The following is a 16,408-nucleotide window of genomic DNA, read 5'->3' as shown; positions in this document are numbered from 1 at the left end:
CTCAAGTGAATACATCTGGTCATTCCTTTTCTACTCCAAAGGGAAAAAATCACAAACTGATACTGCGCTCTGAATATCTCCAGCAGAGACTCCACAACCTCTCTGGTCAGCTTGTTCCAGTGCTTTGTGACTGTCAGCGTGAAGAAATTTCTCCTCGTGTTCATACAGAATTTACTGCATTCCAGTATTTTAATCATCTTTGTAGACCTCTGATGGACTCTCTTTAAAAGTTCTGTCTTTACTGAACTGGACAGCCCAGAGCTGGACACAGTACTCCAGATGGGGCAGAGTAGAGGGGGAGAATCACCTCCTTCAACCTGCTGACCTTGCTCTTTTTAATGCACTCCAGAATATCATTGGCCATAGAGGCACACTGCTGGATCACGGCCAGCCTATTGCCCACCAGAACACCCAGAGCTCTGCAGAGCTCATCTCCCAGCAGGTCAGCCCCCTAACCTGTACTGATTTATGTGATTATCCTTCTCCAGGTGTAGGACTCCATATTTGCCCTCGTTGAACCTCATCAGCTTCCTCTCCACGAAATTCTCCTGTCTGTCCAGATCTCACTGAATGGCAGCACAGCCTTCCAGCATGCCAGCCACTCCTCTCAGCTTTGCAGCATCAGCAATATTAAGACATCAGGTGAGTGTATCAAAGAGTATCTCTCTTCTAGTCTTACATCTGAAAAGTTTTAATGATAAATTAATTAAAAGGCTGTCACAACTGAAGTTCAAAGCATTCCACTTATCTTCTGGGAGTAGGGCAACACTGACAGCAGGGCAAGTCTTCTGTACAACTTCTCTAGCTGTGCAAAGGGGACAACCTCAAAGATGAAATGCTGACTTAGTTCTCACTTCTGCCACCATGTCAATCTTACCATTACTGAACTCACGTATGTAGAAGAGCTGTAGCTCCCTAACTGTCCTATCTCACGCCCGGTTCCAGCTTCCAACTGTCCTATCTCACGCCCGGTTCCAGCTTCCACCTTCCAAACAAATCAGTGCAGCAGCTGTTACCACTGTCATTTTTTTTCACAGAATATGGCATAATCCTGCCATTATGTCTATACACAGTGGTTTGAGAGCAAGCTTGTCTGCAACCTTTCTAATGCTCAGCACAAGGATAAAGCAAGGGCAGGACTTCAGTTCTAAGTTACTTCACTTCTTTATCCTTTCACTCTATTTATTCTGCTTTCACGGTGCTGATTTATTATCCAGTGTATCAAAATTTATTTTAAAAAACAACAAACGTTTTGCAATAATTTTTCTGAAGAAATTAAATTTTAGAAAGTTACACTAAATGGTATTATATAGACTGCGTAATACCACTGCAAACTATTGTTTGCCGCAGTAAAAATGAGCATTTCCAGTATATGCGCAATAACTTTAACGTTCAGTTTATGAACATTTTGGGCTTATATATTTTTTCCCAAATTGAAAATATATATTAGTGATCATTACAATTACAAGCGACATTTAAGACAGAATATGCAATTCATTATTGATCATTTTAATTTCAGAAAAACAGGGTGTTAGTTAGGCTGTGCACAAAGCAGATGCGAGGCACAAACACAGCAAGCTGGTAACTACACACCACACGCAGTACATGAGAGCAGACTTGAAGGCAGGCAGACTTCATTAAAATCACTTAGTTACTCCAGCATATGGAATGATGCAAACTACCTTAATAGTTTGGAGTGTTTTCTTAGCTTCTGAGGTAATAAGATGACTTAGTCAGCTAGCTTCTTACAAACATCACAGAGGAAGCAAGTCTAAAACTAGAACAAAACTAGAATGCTTCTGAATTCTTAAATGAGATAAATGTCCACTCATGCCTTTGTTTGTAGAATTTTTTTCCTGTGCACTTTCATAGAAATAAATTAATCTAACTGGATGGGATGTTTTGTGGTTTCCTGCATCAAAATGTCAATAAATACTACACTGCTAAAATAGGGAACAAAAACAAGCCTTAAACAGACATCAATAATCAGTGGAAACCAGGCATAGGAGGAACTCCACATGTATCATTTGGAGACATTATATAATTTGCATGCAAATGAGACTGTTTTTTGCTTGAAAAAAAGAACTATTAAAACACAGAGGATCAATACAGAGAGACCAGAAGAAATTGCATTTACTATCAGGAAATGCTTATAGCATCTTTTCTTTCATTTAATTTAAGGGCTTTTTCTATAAATTCCTTATGCATCAGGGTATTTCAACATTGCAGTTTTCTCAAAAAAATAAAATAAGGAAATAAAATAAGGAAAGAAAACATTATTGTGCTTTTTGTAATAAAAATGAAAACATTGACTTCATCAGGATTATGGGATAGAGTGAATATATTAAAAAATGAAAAAAAAAGTGATATCCTTTTCTTCTGGGAGAAGCTTAAAAAAAAAGAGGCGTACAAAAAAAATGTGGGAAAATGCCACCTCCATCTACCCACATTCATGCTTCACAGTGGCCTTAAAATCTACACAGAATCTAATGGATTAAAATACATCCACGTGCTGAAGAACCACTATTTGAAGTACATTGTTGTATGAATAGCATTTTTCACATTGACACACACCAGTTCAAACATAACAAGAAATGCCCCCAGTCTGCCAGCTCCCCACCAAAATATCTTTCAAGAAGAATGAACAAAACATAACCGCTAACCAAATCATACATATTCTATACAATAATGTGGATGATTTTTAATCAATCCAGAAATCTTTCACATCATTTGACTTATGTCATCATAACAGGACTGCAATTTCACACAGTGTCACTATCTTTTTATGAAAAAGAACGGGAGAAATATCTTGTACTGTCATTTTGTCCTTTGTAGTCTAGAATGTGAGAGATTCCTTAATTGACATAGTGTCATCGCAAAAGTCTATTCTACATAATTACACTATGGCAACTGAAACCAGCTGTCAGCCATTCCATTACACTAAGTACAAACAGACATCTCAGGAAAAGTCATTGCTTCAAGTACATCATTTTAACGCCATTACTACTTTTCCTTTTAAATGTTTTGTGTATTCAGTGACCTGAAATATACAAAGATTAACAGAGAAAGCTGAATAAAACAGCAATTTCAAAAGCCTGCAGAATCAAAGTAGTACTTAGAAATTAATTGTGATGCATATCTGTATATAATTATTACCAATCATCAAGCAGTTTTCTGACTTCTACAATATTTCATTGTATTAACAGTATCCCTTGTATGGTATTTTACATATGAACTCATGATCTTCTACAGTCTTTCCAACAGCACATAGATGTCCTTCGTTAATTTACCTTGAGTTCCCCTAGAACAGAAGAGCCATTATTCTGTTCCTCTCTGTCATACTACTAAGTCCTACCACCCTTTCACTTTTCTCCTTTCATTTTCCCTTAATGATCCCATAGTCTTTTGTATTCCTTTGTCTACACACTTTTCCTTCTTCCTCACTTGAAGTTGACACCACATGCATTTTCTCCTATAATCCTTCAATCTCCCAAACTTTGGATTTACCTTAACCCCATGGGTATCCATCTTCTAGCCTCCAGCTCGTTTGGTTCTCCATTTCTCCTTTGAAAATACTTGTTTTCTTCAGTTCCATATAAATGTTTGTCTTAAATCTAAAAACTTCATCCTATCCAGAAAGTAATGTGGCATATTTTTTCCTCTATTATATAAACATAATATATTATATATAATATAAATATATATAATATATTTATATTATGCATACATATATGTATTATATATTATATATATAATAGAGGATATATAATATATTATATAATTATATATAATATATATAAATAATTTATATATAATGTGTACCATATATAAATTATATATAAATATAATATATTTTATATTTTATATATATATATATTTTTTTACTTCTAAATGATTGCCAGAGGCTTATATTTACTTCTGAGGTTTTTTAGAAAATGGTTGACATGACAGCTCTAACCAGATACAAGAGATGGTCCTCCTGAACCAGGAGAAAATTGCTGGATCAACATCAAGAATCAAGATGCTACTGTAAGACTGGAGATAAAAACATGACAGCTTATAACATGGGGCTGCAGGAACAGAGCGTGACTTTGAGTATCCATATCACAAAAGATACTACTGCATCCCCAGTTCTTGATTATAGACTCAAACTATAAAGGCTGAATCTCTCACTCCTTACATCTGTGTCATATAACACAACTTAATATCCCTATGTCTGAACTGCACCATCAGTTTTTCAACACAACTACTCAACCGTGAAGGTTCCCAGTAACAACAAACTCTGAGACTGACTCACTGCACAGTACAAAGTTAGACTGGTGAGCAGCTGCTGGCAGCTTCCTCTGGCACACTCTCCTGCCTAACAAAAGGAGAGCTGGACAGGCAGTCAGCCCTTCGGCTGAGAGCTATAGGATTTCCTGATGCTACAAAAAAAAAATTTGGTGTACCTGCCCTAAAGGATAGAGGGTGTTGGCGCTTCATTTTCCTAAGCTCTTTGCTGGTAGTATTTTAGAGGAGATAATGAAGCAGGGGATTTTTCTTCTGCAACAGTCAAATGCATTTTTTTTTTCCCTTAATTTTTTTAAATTTTAAAAGAAAGTAATGAAGATGGTTCTTGTCCATTACAAAACAAAAAATATACTCTGCTGTGTGAATGTTGCACATAACGGCAGGACAGAACATCACCTTCTGATGTTCAAAAACAAATGTAGTAATGCATACACAGGGAATTTGAAATTTGGTCTGAGAGATACACATGCAAGCAGCCTGCAACTGAGTAAGGATAACCAGGAAGACAAAATAGACCAGATTAGACCTTTAGAAAACGGGGTTGTGATCTAGTTTGTAAGGAAAAGGAGAATGAAAGTTGTGGCCTCAACTCTACTGAGTCACAGTGGCCTAGCACAGTGCACCATAAGTGACATCCTTTTCTCTAAAATGCTCAAGAATTATTGAACCTGGCAACTCAATTACCCTCTCAACCCAGAAACATCCACTCCTTCCCTCTCCCTCTTCTACCCTTGAGTCTAATGGCAGAGCAGCAAGGAATGACTACATTGTACATGGTCTGTAAACATCTAAAAAGCTGCAGGCTTTAGAGAACAAAAATCCCTGACCTTTTATGATTACTTGGGCAGTTTGCCAACAAAGTGAACTGCATACAATACAGCTCCTAAATACCTAACAAAGTAATTCATTTTTAGTATGCTATCTACATGTGTATTAATAATGAGCAATATTTAAACACACCTCAGTACAATACTGTTTACTGCTTAGACACATAGGAGGATGAGAAATTCATTGAATTGCATCTACTCTAAACTACTAGAAGAGTAACTTGCAGGGAGTTCCCTGAGAGAATCAAGAAGAAAGATTCAGAAGTGGGAGAAAAAACATTTGGATTTCTTAGACATATTGACCTCAAATACCTAAATATTGTAGCCTTCTAATTTTGTTTTGTTTATGTGTTTGTAAAGTATTAGATGAAAGAAAAAAAAACATATTTTCAAGGTGAAAACAACAAGAAAAACTTACTTTGAAAATTGTCTTCAAACACATTTAACTAAACCTTTAAGATAATACAAAAATATTCAGCAAGCATACTGTTGAATTATATCTGACTGATCATTCTAATAAAAGTTTAGAAAAATTACACTAAACTACTGTATAATGAAGTGAGAAATTACTCCATTTCCATCATAAACTTTCAGAATTTTCAGAAATTTCAGTGGGGTTTCCAAAAGTGTTCTTATCTTCTGTCTCCTCGAATAGCAGATGATGCAGGTACTTCAAAGACTACACCAATAGAATGAAATGGGGGAGAGGCCAATCCAGTGCCAGCCACACCATCAGGCTCTCATGTCAGCACTGCCAAGGCCAGGACTTCAAGTGAATCATTTCAGTTTTCTGCATCTCCCTTTTAACTTCCACCTTAACTCTAGCAATGACCAAAAACATAGTATACTCTTCTATAAAAAACTGCAGTTTTAAACTGGATACAGAAGCTACTGCTAGGGATGGGGTCTAAAAAAAGAAAGGCTGCAATTACATTTTGGTAATCTGAAATACTTGGGTTTTCCCTTAAGGAATGTTAAGTCTCCTGAGAGAAAAGCAGTATACTGCAATTCTTTTCTAAAGCAGGATTTCCTGATAAAACAGCAACTGATCATATCATTTGCTCAGAGCAAAAGCAGAGGCTTACCTAGAAGCTGAAGCTTCCAAGATGCTTTCAAGTTATCAAAAAGCCAAAATTCTATAGGGCTGACCTCACTCACTATCCACCTAGAAGTAAAACCTATCTCTATTAAAATCCTGAAGAATGCACCCATTGTCGGCAGCGTGATAAAGACTTCACATCTTTAAGGTAGATTTCTGTTATTATTCCAGTATACCTTTGCCAAAGTCTAACACTCTTCAGTCAACCCACCTTGACTTTCTCTGTTCTGCAATGGATTTGCAGAATTTAGAATGAATCAGCTGTTAAAATGACTTGCCCTTACTGCTAAGTAACAAAAGGACACCACATTTCTGAGGCTATAAGAGTTTAAAAGGACCACCAAATTTCTCATTTGTGGATGAGGAAGAACTGATGCCAGTTCTTCTGATATCTTCTGCTGTAATATTCATTTTGCCTTCTCTGAATTTTTACTCCCAGCTTTCCCATTTCAATAATCAGGCCCCTATTCTATCTTCAACAGTTCACCCTGTCCTATTCAAGACAGTAGCATAATTAATCCTTGATCAAGTACGACAACTCTGGCAAAACACTTTCATAAAATTTGTTTTACACTTCCTAAACAAACTACAGCACAATTACAAGACTAGATCTTTTGTTACTGCCTTGTACCTTCCCCATTCACTTGATCTGCTTCACAATGCCTGGTGGAGATGATAACAAGCAATATGCCACATATTACACCAAGGTTGCAAACAAATGCTGACGTACATGGAAACCAATGCCACACTGACAAAGTATAGACACTATAAGGAAACTGTCTATTTGCAGATGCTGGCCATAATGCCAATTACTGTAAATCACATCAATTCTACATTATAATTTATGCATGTATCCTAGATCTCCTCTTATCCTAACGCTTCTTGTGAAGGTGCAGTGCCAACAAGGCAGCTGTCAATCCACACATGGCCACACTGCTGTCATTTGCTTCTCTCCAGCTCCTCCTGTACAACCCCTTCCTGCTGCACCCAACAGCCAGGAGGGGCAAAACACAACATGAGGCCAATCTTCATATCACCCCCAGAACATTATGAGTTTAGACAGGCTCTTTCAGATAAACAAATCACAACACAGCTAATGATTTCACAGCTGGAAGAAAGTTTTGAAAAGTAAGGTGCATCAACATTTGAGTCCTCTTTGGGCTGTCCCAGACTGCCTAATGAATATTTTATACTAACTCTGCAGACATCTTTATATACTCCTAGTTCATATATTTCAAAGTCATTTGTAAAACAATAAATCTACATATATTTAGGATTTTATTATTACTATAGTAAAAGAAAGTGGCCCAATACCTCCAAAAAAAGAAGTTCAGTTTATTTCTGTAATATTTTCCTGCTAGTCTACATGACACATCACATTTGCATTCAGCAGAAATTCTTCAAGCAAAATGAGAAAACATTGCTTGAGACAGCCACCTTCATGTCATATTTCTGCCCAAAGCCAACTTAAATTTTAATAACTTGTTCAACAATAATAACATCTTTAATGAAAGAAAAGTTTGTACCTGTAACAGCTCAGTTAAGAGCAAAGTCAAATTCTTATGTAGTAATACTCAGTTTTTTTTAATACAAGCACATTTTAAAACCACCAAAAGCCAAAACCTTCACAGCAAGATTGACACAAAGAAACTGATTTGCAGTAAAAGCTACCTCTATTAATGCAGAGCTTCTGTAAAAGTAATTAAAATTAAAACTTGAATTTTAATGCATCAGTTGTAAACACTTTATTTCATTTTTAAAACTTTACAAAGACAAACTTTGTAATGCAATAGCACTAACCAATCCACAAGCAACCGCTGTTCTCTGCTTCTATGTACTACTGCCAGCATGATTTTACCTTGTTTGCAATGCTTGTGATGAATGACTTGATGTCCAGATTAGTTGGGCAACTCTTCTGACAGGGGGCATCTGCGCACTTCAAGCATCTGCAGAAAAGAACAGAAAATGTGTCACAGAGATATGGAATACCAATGCTGCCAACAACATAAGGATTTCAAGTGAGCGTGGAGAAGATAAGCTGCAAATGAATAATACAGAGCATATTCATACAATTTCTGCTTAAAAACTCAGTGTTACCTTGTTATTATTGAATTAATTTGCACACACATTAACTGCAAGAATCTTAGAGACAATACACACAAAGAAATGAAAAGTAAATTAAAAAGAACAAGCGAGATAAAAATACCTGCAGTGAAAAACTGGACTAACTTTGTCAATCACATACATTGCTTTTGCTTTTGTTTGTTGGCATGCTTTTTTTTCTTTCAGTTAAGGGTGGAATACGTGAAAAGGCAAAGTCTGCTAACTAAAAGATTAATTAGCCTTTCATCTTCCTATTCATTATCATCTAGATGGGTATCGCAGACACCACGGCACTAGCAATACTGTGGCTGAATTTGAAGGTAATTTTGGTAGCACTGTTTGGTTTTCCTCATACATCTATTCATATGAAAAGAGTTGCAGAGAAAACATTTAAGGGAAAATAAGTCTCATGGATGGCAAAGGCTGGGAAATGTGGTAAAGCCAGACTTAGTTTCAACAGCATGGCAGGTTACTAACTCAACTAGCCAGGATGTCAGAGGGCTCTAGCAGACAAGTACCAGCAGATTTAGCTGTGGCTGTTACATGCACTGCTGCCCTGCACAACAAGCATGTGTTATAAATGCCTTACCCGGAAAAGACAGGCCGGTGGGAACCTCAAAATGTTTGTGTGTCCAAAGACTGAGACAGGAAGATGCTCTAAGCATTCCAAGGAGATGAAAATAGAGAAAAGCACTAGTATCAGAAGCTGGAAAAATAAGAGTTGCACTAGAAAAAAAATATCTGACCTGGTAAGGGCTTGGATAATCATTTTGTCTATGTAGGCAGTAAGGAAATAAGAAGTGGAAAAAATCACACACACACACAAAAAAAAAAAGTAGAAAGGAAAAGATTTAATTATGACTTTTGTCTCTTGACTTTCCTGAACGTGCTTTCCTTTAAAAATGTAACAGCCCTGTAAAAAAGTGCTGCATTTAATATAAAATACAGTTCTACAGACTATATATAGAAAAATCTCATGTCAAAACTGACTAGAATGGCACGTAGCAGGATAAGCAGTACAGTGGTTACCAGTTGTGGCTATTAAGCATCATTGTTGAATTGTATCTTTTTTGAATTTTGAGCTGGTTCACAAATAACAGCTGTTGAAAATGTCAGCTATTTAGTAAGGAGTGGGGGAGGCAACTCCAACTTGAATGCTTTTGGGGAGGAGGGGAGAGAGCCATGAATATGCCAGTCCAGACTTTCTCTTATAATAATACCATCTTCCCATTCTCTGAGCACTCTGCAGACTAAAGTGCACCAGGCTGCCATTAATCCCACTTATCACCCTGACAGCTCTGTAATTACACTCCTGCTATAGCTAGGTACTGTAAGGTACTGTAGTCCTAATAAAACATCAAGCACTGTGCAAAATGCATGCTGGTGAGGTGTTTTATTAAACTTGGGGGGTTGATCATCAAGTGACATTCATGTTGACCTATTTTTCTATTTGACAATAAATTATGCTTTGACCATACCATAATAGATATTACAGAGTGCATTTGCTGTACCAAGGAGCAAAGGTACTGCATTCTGGTGAGCCAGGCAAAAAGAGTAAATACAATTGTCGAATCATTCACCAGAAAGTTATTACATAAATTGCTGCAAGTGACTGATCCTTTCAAAAAAATCACAGACAAAATACCACACAATGAAGGGAATGTGGCAACAATTATAATGAGCTTCAATTCAACATGCATATTCCCATATAAAGAAACATTAATTATTACATTTCTTTTCTTTAACTGCCTTCCCATTCTATGAAATCTCCCCTTTTATTTTAAAAGGTTATTCCATTAGTATGTTTTTAGCTCAAAACACTGTTAAGAACATATAAAATCTTTCTTTTTTTTCTTGATCACTTTCTAATGTCCATCAAAAATAAATGAAGAGCTACATGCTTACCAACAAAATAAAGTTATGTTTTTAAATTGTCATACTATTCTAGACTGCATAAAGTTGCTTAGCATTAGAGAAGGCTAAAGCTATGCTAATCTCTGCAAATAATTACGTTAGCATTTGTTGAAATAACAAACGATTTGTTGAAAAAATAGCTTTTGGTTATCAGAGAACACCCTATTGTCAATTGCTTCACCTATTTCTTCATGGAACAGAACCTATTTCAGAAATATGAGCTACACTAGTCTCAAAAGATGCTGCACTCACTTCTGCAAGGTCTTTCATGTTGCCCTGCTATGTATCCTTATCTCTAAATTGGGGATATGTGTTTTTAAAGGGTGGATTATTCACAGTGGATAAAGAAGGTTGGATGGTCACAGGCGGGGAGGGGGTTGTGATCAACGGCTCTATGGCCGGCTGGAGATCAGTCACAATTGTGTCCCCTAAATATCAGCTCTATGACCACTGCTCTTCAGTACCTGTATAAACCACATAGACAGTGGGACTGAGTTCACACTCAGTAAGTTTTCATTTGTTTCCATCCAAAAGGCAACACACTTTTTGTACCACTAAACCCCAACCTGAGAAATTCAAAGAAAATTAACATTCTTCATTTTGGAAGCACTTTGCTGTTGTTTCAACTCATTCTTACTGAAAAATGGTAAATAAGTTAGATATAAAACTCCTAAAAGTACTATGCAAATGTTGTATGTTCTTATATTTATGCAATATTACTTGGCAAAGCCATGCAGACGTGCCTGTAATTATATCATGACAGAACTTCATGTTTCCCACAGATCTAAACTCAAAATTTACATCTCTTATTCAAGCGTGTTAAATTATACATATCCCCAGTGAACTTAACATCTTGAACTTCTTGTTTTCAAAAATATTGCAACACTAAGGTTATTTAAGATTTAAGGTGAGCATGCTTGTAAACCTCTATCAGGAACAAAATTACGTATATGAAAGATACTTATGTAGTAGCCCAACATTATCAGCTATGGGATTTGTACATGACAATTTTGTCAGTGCAGAATTGGCACCTAAAATTGTGTCCTCACACACAAACTCATTCAATTCACCTCTAATAGCATAGGTACTACAACAGACAAAACAACCCACAGCAGCAAGAACAGCAACACCGAGAACAGTAGATTTCAAACATCTGAAAGCAAAAAAAAAAGAAAAAAAAAAGAACTTCAGAAGTAGTGATTTTAGATTCAAAGTAATAAAGAAAATAAGTAAGAAAAGGAAAAGAAAAATAGAATAGACAAATAGACTGCAAATTTCTGGAACAAATACAACTCTTTGGGGAAGAAAAAAATGCAAGAGAATATGAAATGTGTCTTGTATTTAAAAAAAAAAAACAAACAACAACAACAACAAAAGCAGAGAGAAAACAACTAAGAAGAAAATAAGAATAGATAAAGTAGCGACTAATTTTTGTACCAAATTCTTTCTTCTGGGACATATGACATCAGAAAATTGTTCTATATTTTTGTTTACAGAGGGGAAAAAAAGAAGGAAACTATAGCAAAAGCTAATATTCAGTTTATTTTCATTGTCTACTTGTTGAAATATTTCTAAGCATTTTATTTTAAAGCCAGAATATCTGATTGCACTAGTCATTAACATGCCTTTGTTTCTAAACAAAGACAGGCAATTTAGTTATTTCATTACCTGAAACTGCAGTGAATAATTCTCTAACTAACTGGCAATAATACATACTACCTTAAGTACAATCACGCCTGCTGAAAGGCCAGGGTGGAAACAAATATTCAGGACTAATATTTAACAAGAGATAATTGCTGATAACCTCTCGAACTTTCATATGTCACATCAAAAAAATTCCAACTAAATAACGTATATCGTGCTCACTGTTGGCAGACACTTAGAAGCATATTAAATCCTAATCCAATTACGTGTGTTTCAACAGCACAAACATTGATTTTGAAAAAGCTTCTAGCTCTATTTGGAGAAGTTTCTAAAACTTTTACTGCTAGTCAGAGAGATGGCCCTGATAGTCTAGACACTCACAGAGAGTATATACATCATTTGGTTAGCCGGTTCTAAGAGAATGGCAGAGCTGACTCCATTTAACAAATCTGAGACCAGTTCACATTCCAAGATTTGGATGTACATTAATTTAAGAGATGCTGAGATAAAGATCCTTAAGGCTCCTCTACTGCAATGAAAAGAGGCTGTTAAGAGCCTACTTTTGTCTTCCTTTACATTTCACAGGGTACAGAAGAGCAGAAAGATTACAAAGCAGCAGGGAGATTTTGTTGTCAGGTATAAATACTGAAACCTAATAAAAATTGATAGCAAAGTTTGATGAGTACCAAAACAAATGAGACTTAGAGGAATTGTGTTCATTCAAAATCAAGAAGCAGAAAAAGAGACTAACACATGTAAAACTGAGAACTCTACTGTGTACATGCACTTTTAACAATGAAGACAAAATGATCCCTGAGCCATCTATGAGCACATAATTTTGCACCATAGAAAGAACAGATATAATCACATCAAAATGCCTCTAAATATAAAGAGTAATGAAAACCATACAGAAAAGCAGTAAACATGGACTGTACAAAAAGGTATTGTGGTTCTGGATGCATAACAATAGCATCCTGGAAAGACAGTGAGCCCTAATAGACTGATGCAGACAGGCAGTAAAATGCCACACCTGTGGTTTGGAGCAATTTACTGGCTACCTATATACCTAGCAGGACAGAATTCATAAAGAAAACAACATGTTAGAAGGAAATATATAAGCAGGTACAGAGACTTACAGACTGCAAGGAAGAGGAATCGCAAGAAAATAATGTAAAAAGTGTCTCGTGCACCTATGACTTCTGGCACTTGTGTTTCAAGAACTGACTGTTTTCATAAATAGAATAGCATATTTAGAAATGCACAAAGTGCCTGCCATGGCATAGGACTTCAAAACAAAAATATTCTGTATTACATAAATTTTTATGAAAATGTCATATCAAAAGAAAGAGAAGGAAAGTTTCCCACATCATCGTTGTCTCTATGACAAGCTGAAGGTCCTCTGAGCCTTCTGTAGGCCCAAAGAAAAATAGAAAAACTTCTGTCTGCACATTAAGATGACTAGAAGCAGCAAATTGTGTGGACAGGCAGTCCACACAATCAGAAACAGGTAAGATGTTGCTGCTGGCAGCAGCAGGAGATGAAAGGGAAGTGCTCTCCATTGAAAGGACAAAATGCTAGTTTAGAGTTAGCCTTTAGAGAAGAAAACCTCCTACCCAAGTACAGTATAATGACACATACAGACAAGGTTTTTTTCAGATACATAAGAGGTAGTGAATCGTATGGACATAGATTACAAACCATTCAGTTCATCAGTGATTCATCTTTCTTTCTTAGTCTCTATATATGACTGTATTTTCTCATCTACTTTTGAATCCCTCTTGACAGCAGGAACACCTCTCTTCCCACTATCATGGCTGTCTTCTTGTTTTCTGTGTTCTTTTTTTGTTTCCATTTATCTGAAACTTCTTTACTTCTGTACTACAACTTTCTAATAATTGTTCAGTACACCTTTATCTTAATGGATGATGCTAATAAAATATGCTCTAGTATCTGACAACAGGTTTTTCCAACAGTGGTGTTATAAAGCACTTGCACCAGCTAGTTTGCATCTGATATCCTGATACTATTTCAATGTTACTTATTAAAATTTGTGCTCCTTCGTGTCCCTGAAAGTGGTGCTTCATTTGCCATCCTGAGCACTTGTTCCTCAGACACACCTAGTCACAAAAGTGTTTTAAACCAGTACATTTCCATTCACCACAATAGTGATCCCTTTCACATAGAAGACAGCTGGTACATGATGTTCAATATCCTTTTAATCCTCTATAGACCTTAGTCAGAATGGGTTGACAGAACTGACAGTTTTTATTATAGCTTGCCCTGTACACAATAATCTTCTTTCACCTGGACTATTCTCCCAGAAGTGATGCTGACTTTTTGACTTATATCAAGGATTACCTCTAGTCTTTATAAGAGAGAAGGAATTATTTTTATGTGGCATGACTCTTATCCTGTGTAAGTTACCTTTTCAAAACACGTAACACCCTTTGTTTGTCTTAATGTCAGTGAAACTCTTCTGGGTTCATGTCAGGAAAAATACAGTTCACAAGTTAAGTTACGTTTATTCTCCCACAAAACATTTCCATCACCTACATCCATCTTACCAGTGGCACCATACAACACACATAGTTAGCAACAGGAATTCGGATCCTATACTTCATTTGTACTGAAAATTTTTAATACAAACATTTAATAAAAATAATAATGTATATAAATAATCATTGAAGGTAACTGAAGTATAATGGTAATTGAAGAAAGTTTTCTCAGTTCAAAGCTATAAAGCCAGAAGAAACACATTTCTTTGTTACAGTGCCACAGAGACTCTAACAATTAGCCCAACAGTGCTAATGCTGATCCATCCTGCAATTAGACACACCAACAGTTGCAGCACAATTAAAGCAGACTTAAAGAAACTTCATGAAGCAGTTGTCTAGGGAAAGGCAGCAACAGGATAAGCTAACCATTACTTTTAAGATCCGATCTCCAAATAATCTTTGTCTCTTTTTTTGTTGCCTTGCCAGTGGAGAATTGATACCATGCTAAAACTGATTCTGGCCTCATCCAAGGCATACTTCATCAATCCATGCACAGTGAATTCCCACCATCTCCAAAACCAACCCTACTGCTTGCTAATAGCATTGTGGTGGAAGAAGAAAGACAGTAAAATACCAAGGAGATTTGTAGAACCTTTGCTGATGCTGTCACCTGAGGATCTGATCCTATGTTGAACACATCCTGAAGCAGACAAGAGCAGGAATTACCTATTGAACTCTGTATTCAAAATAAGAGTTTTGGTTTGCTTTGTATCCATGCTTGGAGAAAGATAAAACATTTAACTGGCACTGCAATTCACAGCTCCAGAAAAGCATGTTCAGCCATATTTCCACCATGAACCTGAAAGCTTCTTCCCATGTAGGAGGCATCCATCAGTCCCAGTCAAACACATTTTTGCAGTGTTTTTTATTTTATTTTTAAAATTGTTAGAGAATCCTCAGTAAAAACACACTCCTAAAAGACAGTGAGCACTCTAATTCATGATCTGTCTGCTTAACAGTTCTTTATTTTAATACGACTGTAGCCCCCAGTGGAACTCAGACCATTCATTTGCCTATAATTTAAGCCCTTAAGGGATTTGTTAAACCAGCCTAGCACAAGACTTCCAGAAATGAGTTCCCAGAGCCCAATCTAGCAGAAACAGCTCCGATATCCTCACCCTTATTCTCACCTGAAAATTGAAACAGCTATATATTTGAGAATGACATACTGCTCCTCGTGTCCATTCCCTGAGAGAATTCACTAATGTGGAAACTGCTAGGATTCAGGAGACAATTCTAAACCTTAATATTTTTTATAGAAATTGCATGTGTGCAACCACAGACTTCCATTCTCTTCTGCAGGTAAAACTTTCTCATATGACACCTCCATAAGTGACACAGGGTAATCATGCATTCTTTTTCTCCTCATTTCGCAAACATGTCATTTATATTTTTTTAATATATTTATATATTTATATAAATATAAATATTATATTTATATATTATATAAATATAAATATAAATATAAATATATATAAATATATATATATATTTAATATATTTTTTTAATATATTTTAAATAGGATAAAACATATTCCCATTTAAAATATATAAACATCTTACAAACACACAGCATTTTCTTGTATGCTTTGCTGTTAACAGGAAATATTTTTTTCCTCTCTACCTTAAATTTCCTCAAAAAGTAAGGATTTTGAATCCTCAAGGGTCCTCACAGTGGATGAAAACTTCATAGGCAAACTACAGGGGTCAGCACAGAGCAAAAGAAGCCCTTTGTAAGGTTACATAACAAATGTTGCAAAATACCCAGAGTTTAAAGGTAGGCAACATTTCACAGTATATAATTTTGTTTGCTTTAAGTAAATACTCAGGCTTGTTAAGACCAAAGAAATGGCACACACATGCTACATCTAGATTTTGCTACAATCACCTTCATTATGGAGAATTTTACAGTATTTGCAGTATGGTGACATAAATGAAAGACAGTCAACAGTCACTCTTCAGGCTGTTGGCACTTA

General features: G+C 36.0%; 1 protein-coding gene across 3 annotated transcripts in view; it reads right to left on the bottom strand.

Moving 5' to 3' along the window:
* Positions 1 to 16,408, bottom strand: part of DPYD (dihydropyrimidine dehydrogenase) — a 319,673-nt gene that overhangs the window by 225,389 nt on the left and 77,876 nt on the right. For all 3 annotated transcript variants that reach the window (XM_032446240.1, XM_015870373.2, XM_032446239.1), the window contains one exon: positions 8,075 to 8,162. In XM_032446240.1, coding sequence (XP_032302131.1) covers positions 8,075 to 8,162 — 88 coding nt within the window. The remainder of the gene's footprint in view (positions 1 to 8,074; positions 8,163 to 16,408) is intronic.

Source organism: Coturnix japonica, chromosome 8 (genome assembly GCF_001577835.2).
Source record: "Coturnix japonica isolate 7356 chromosome 8, Coturnix japonica 2.1, whole genome shotgun sequence".
In the NCBI taxonomy this organism is placed as follows: Eukaryota; Metazoa; Chordata; class Aves; order Galliformes; family Phasianidae; genus Coturnix; species Coturnix japonica.
This window is presented reverse-complemented; position numbering and strand designations above follow the sequence as displayed.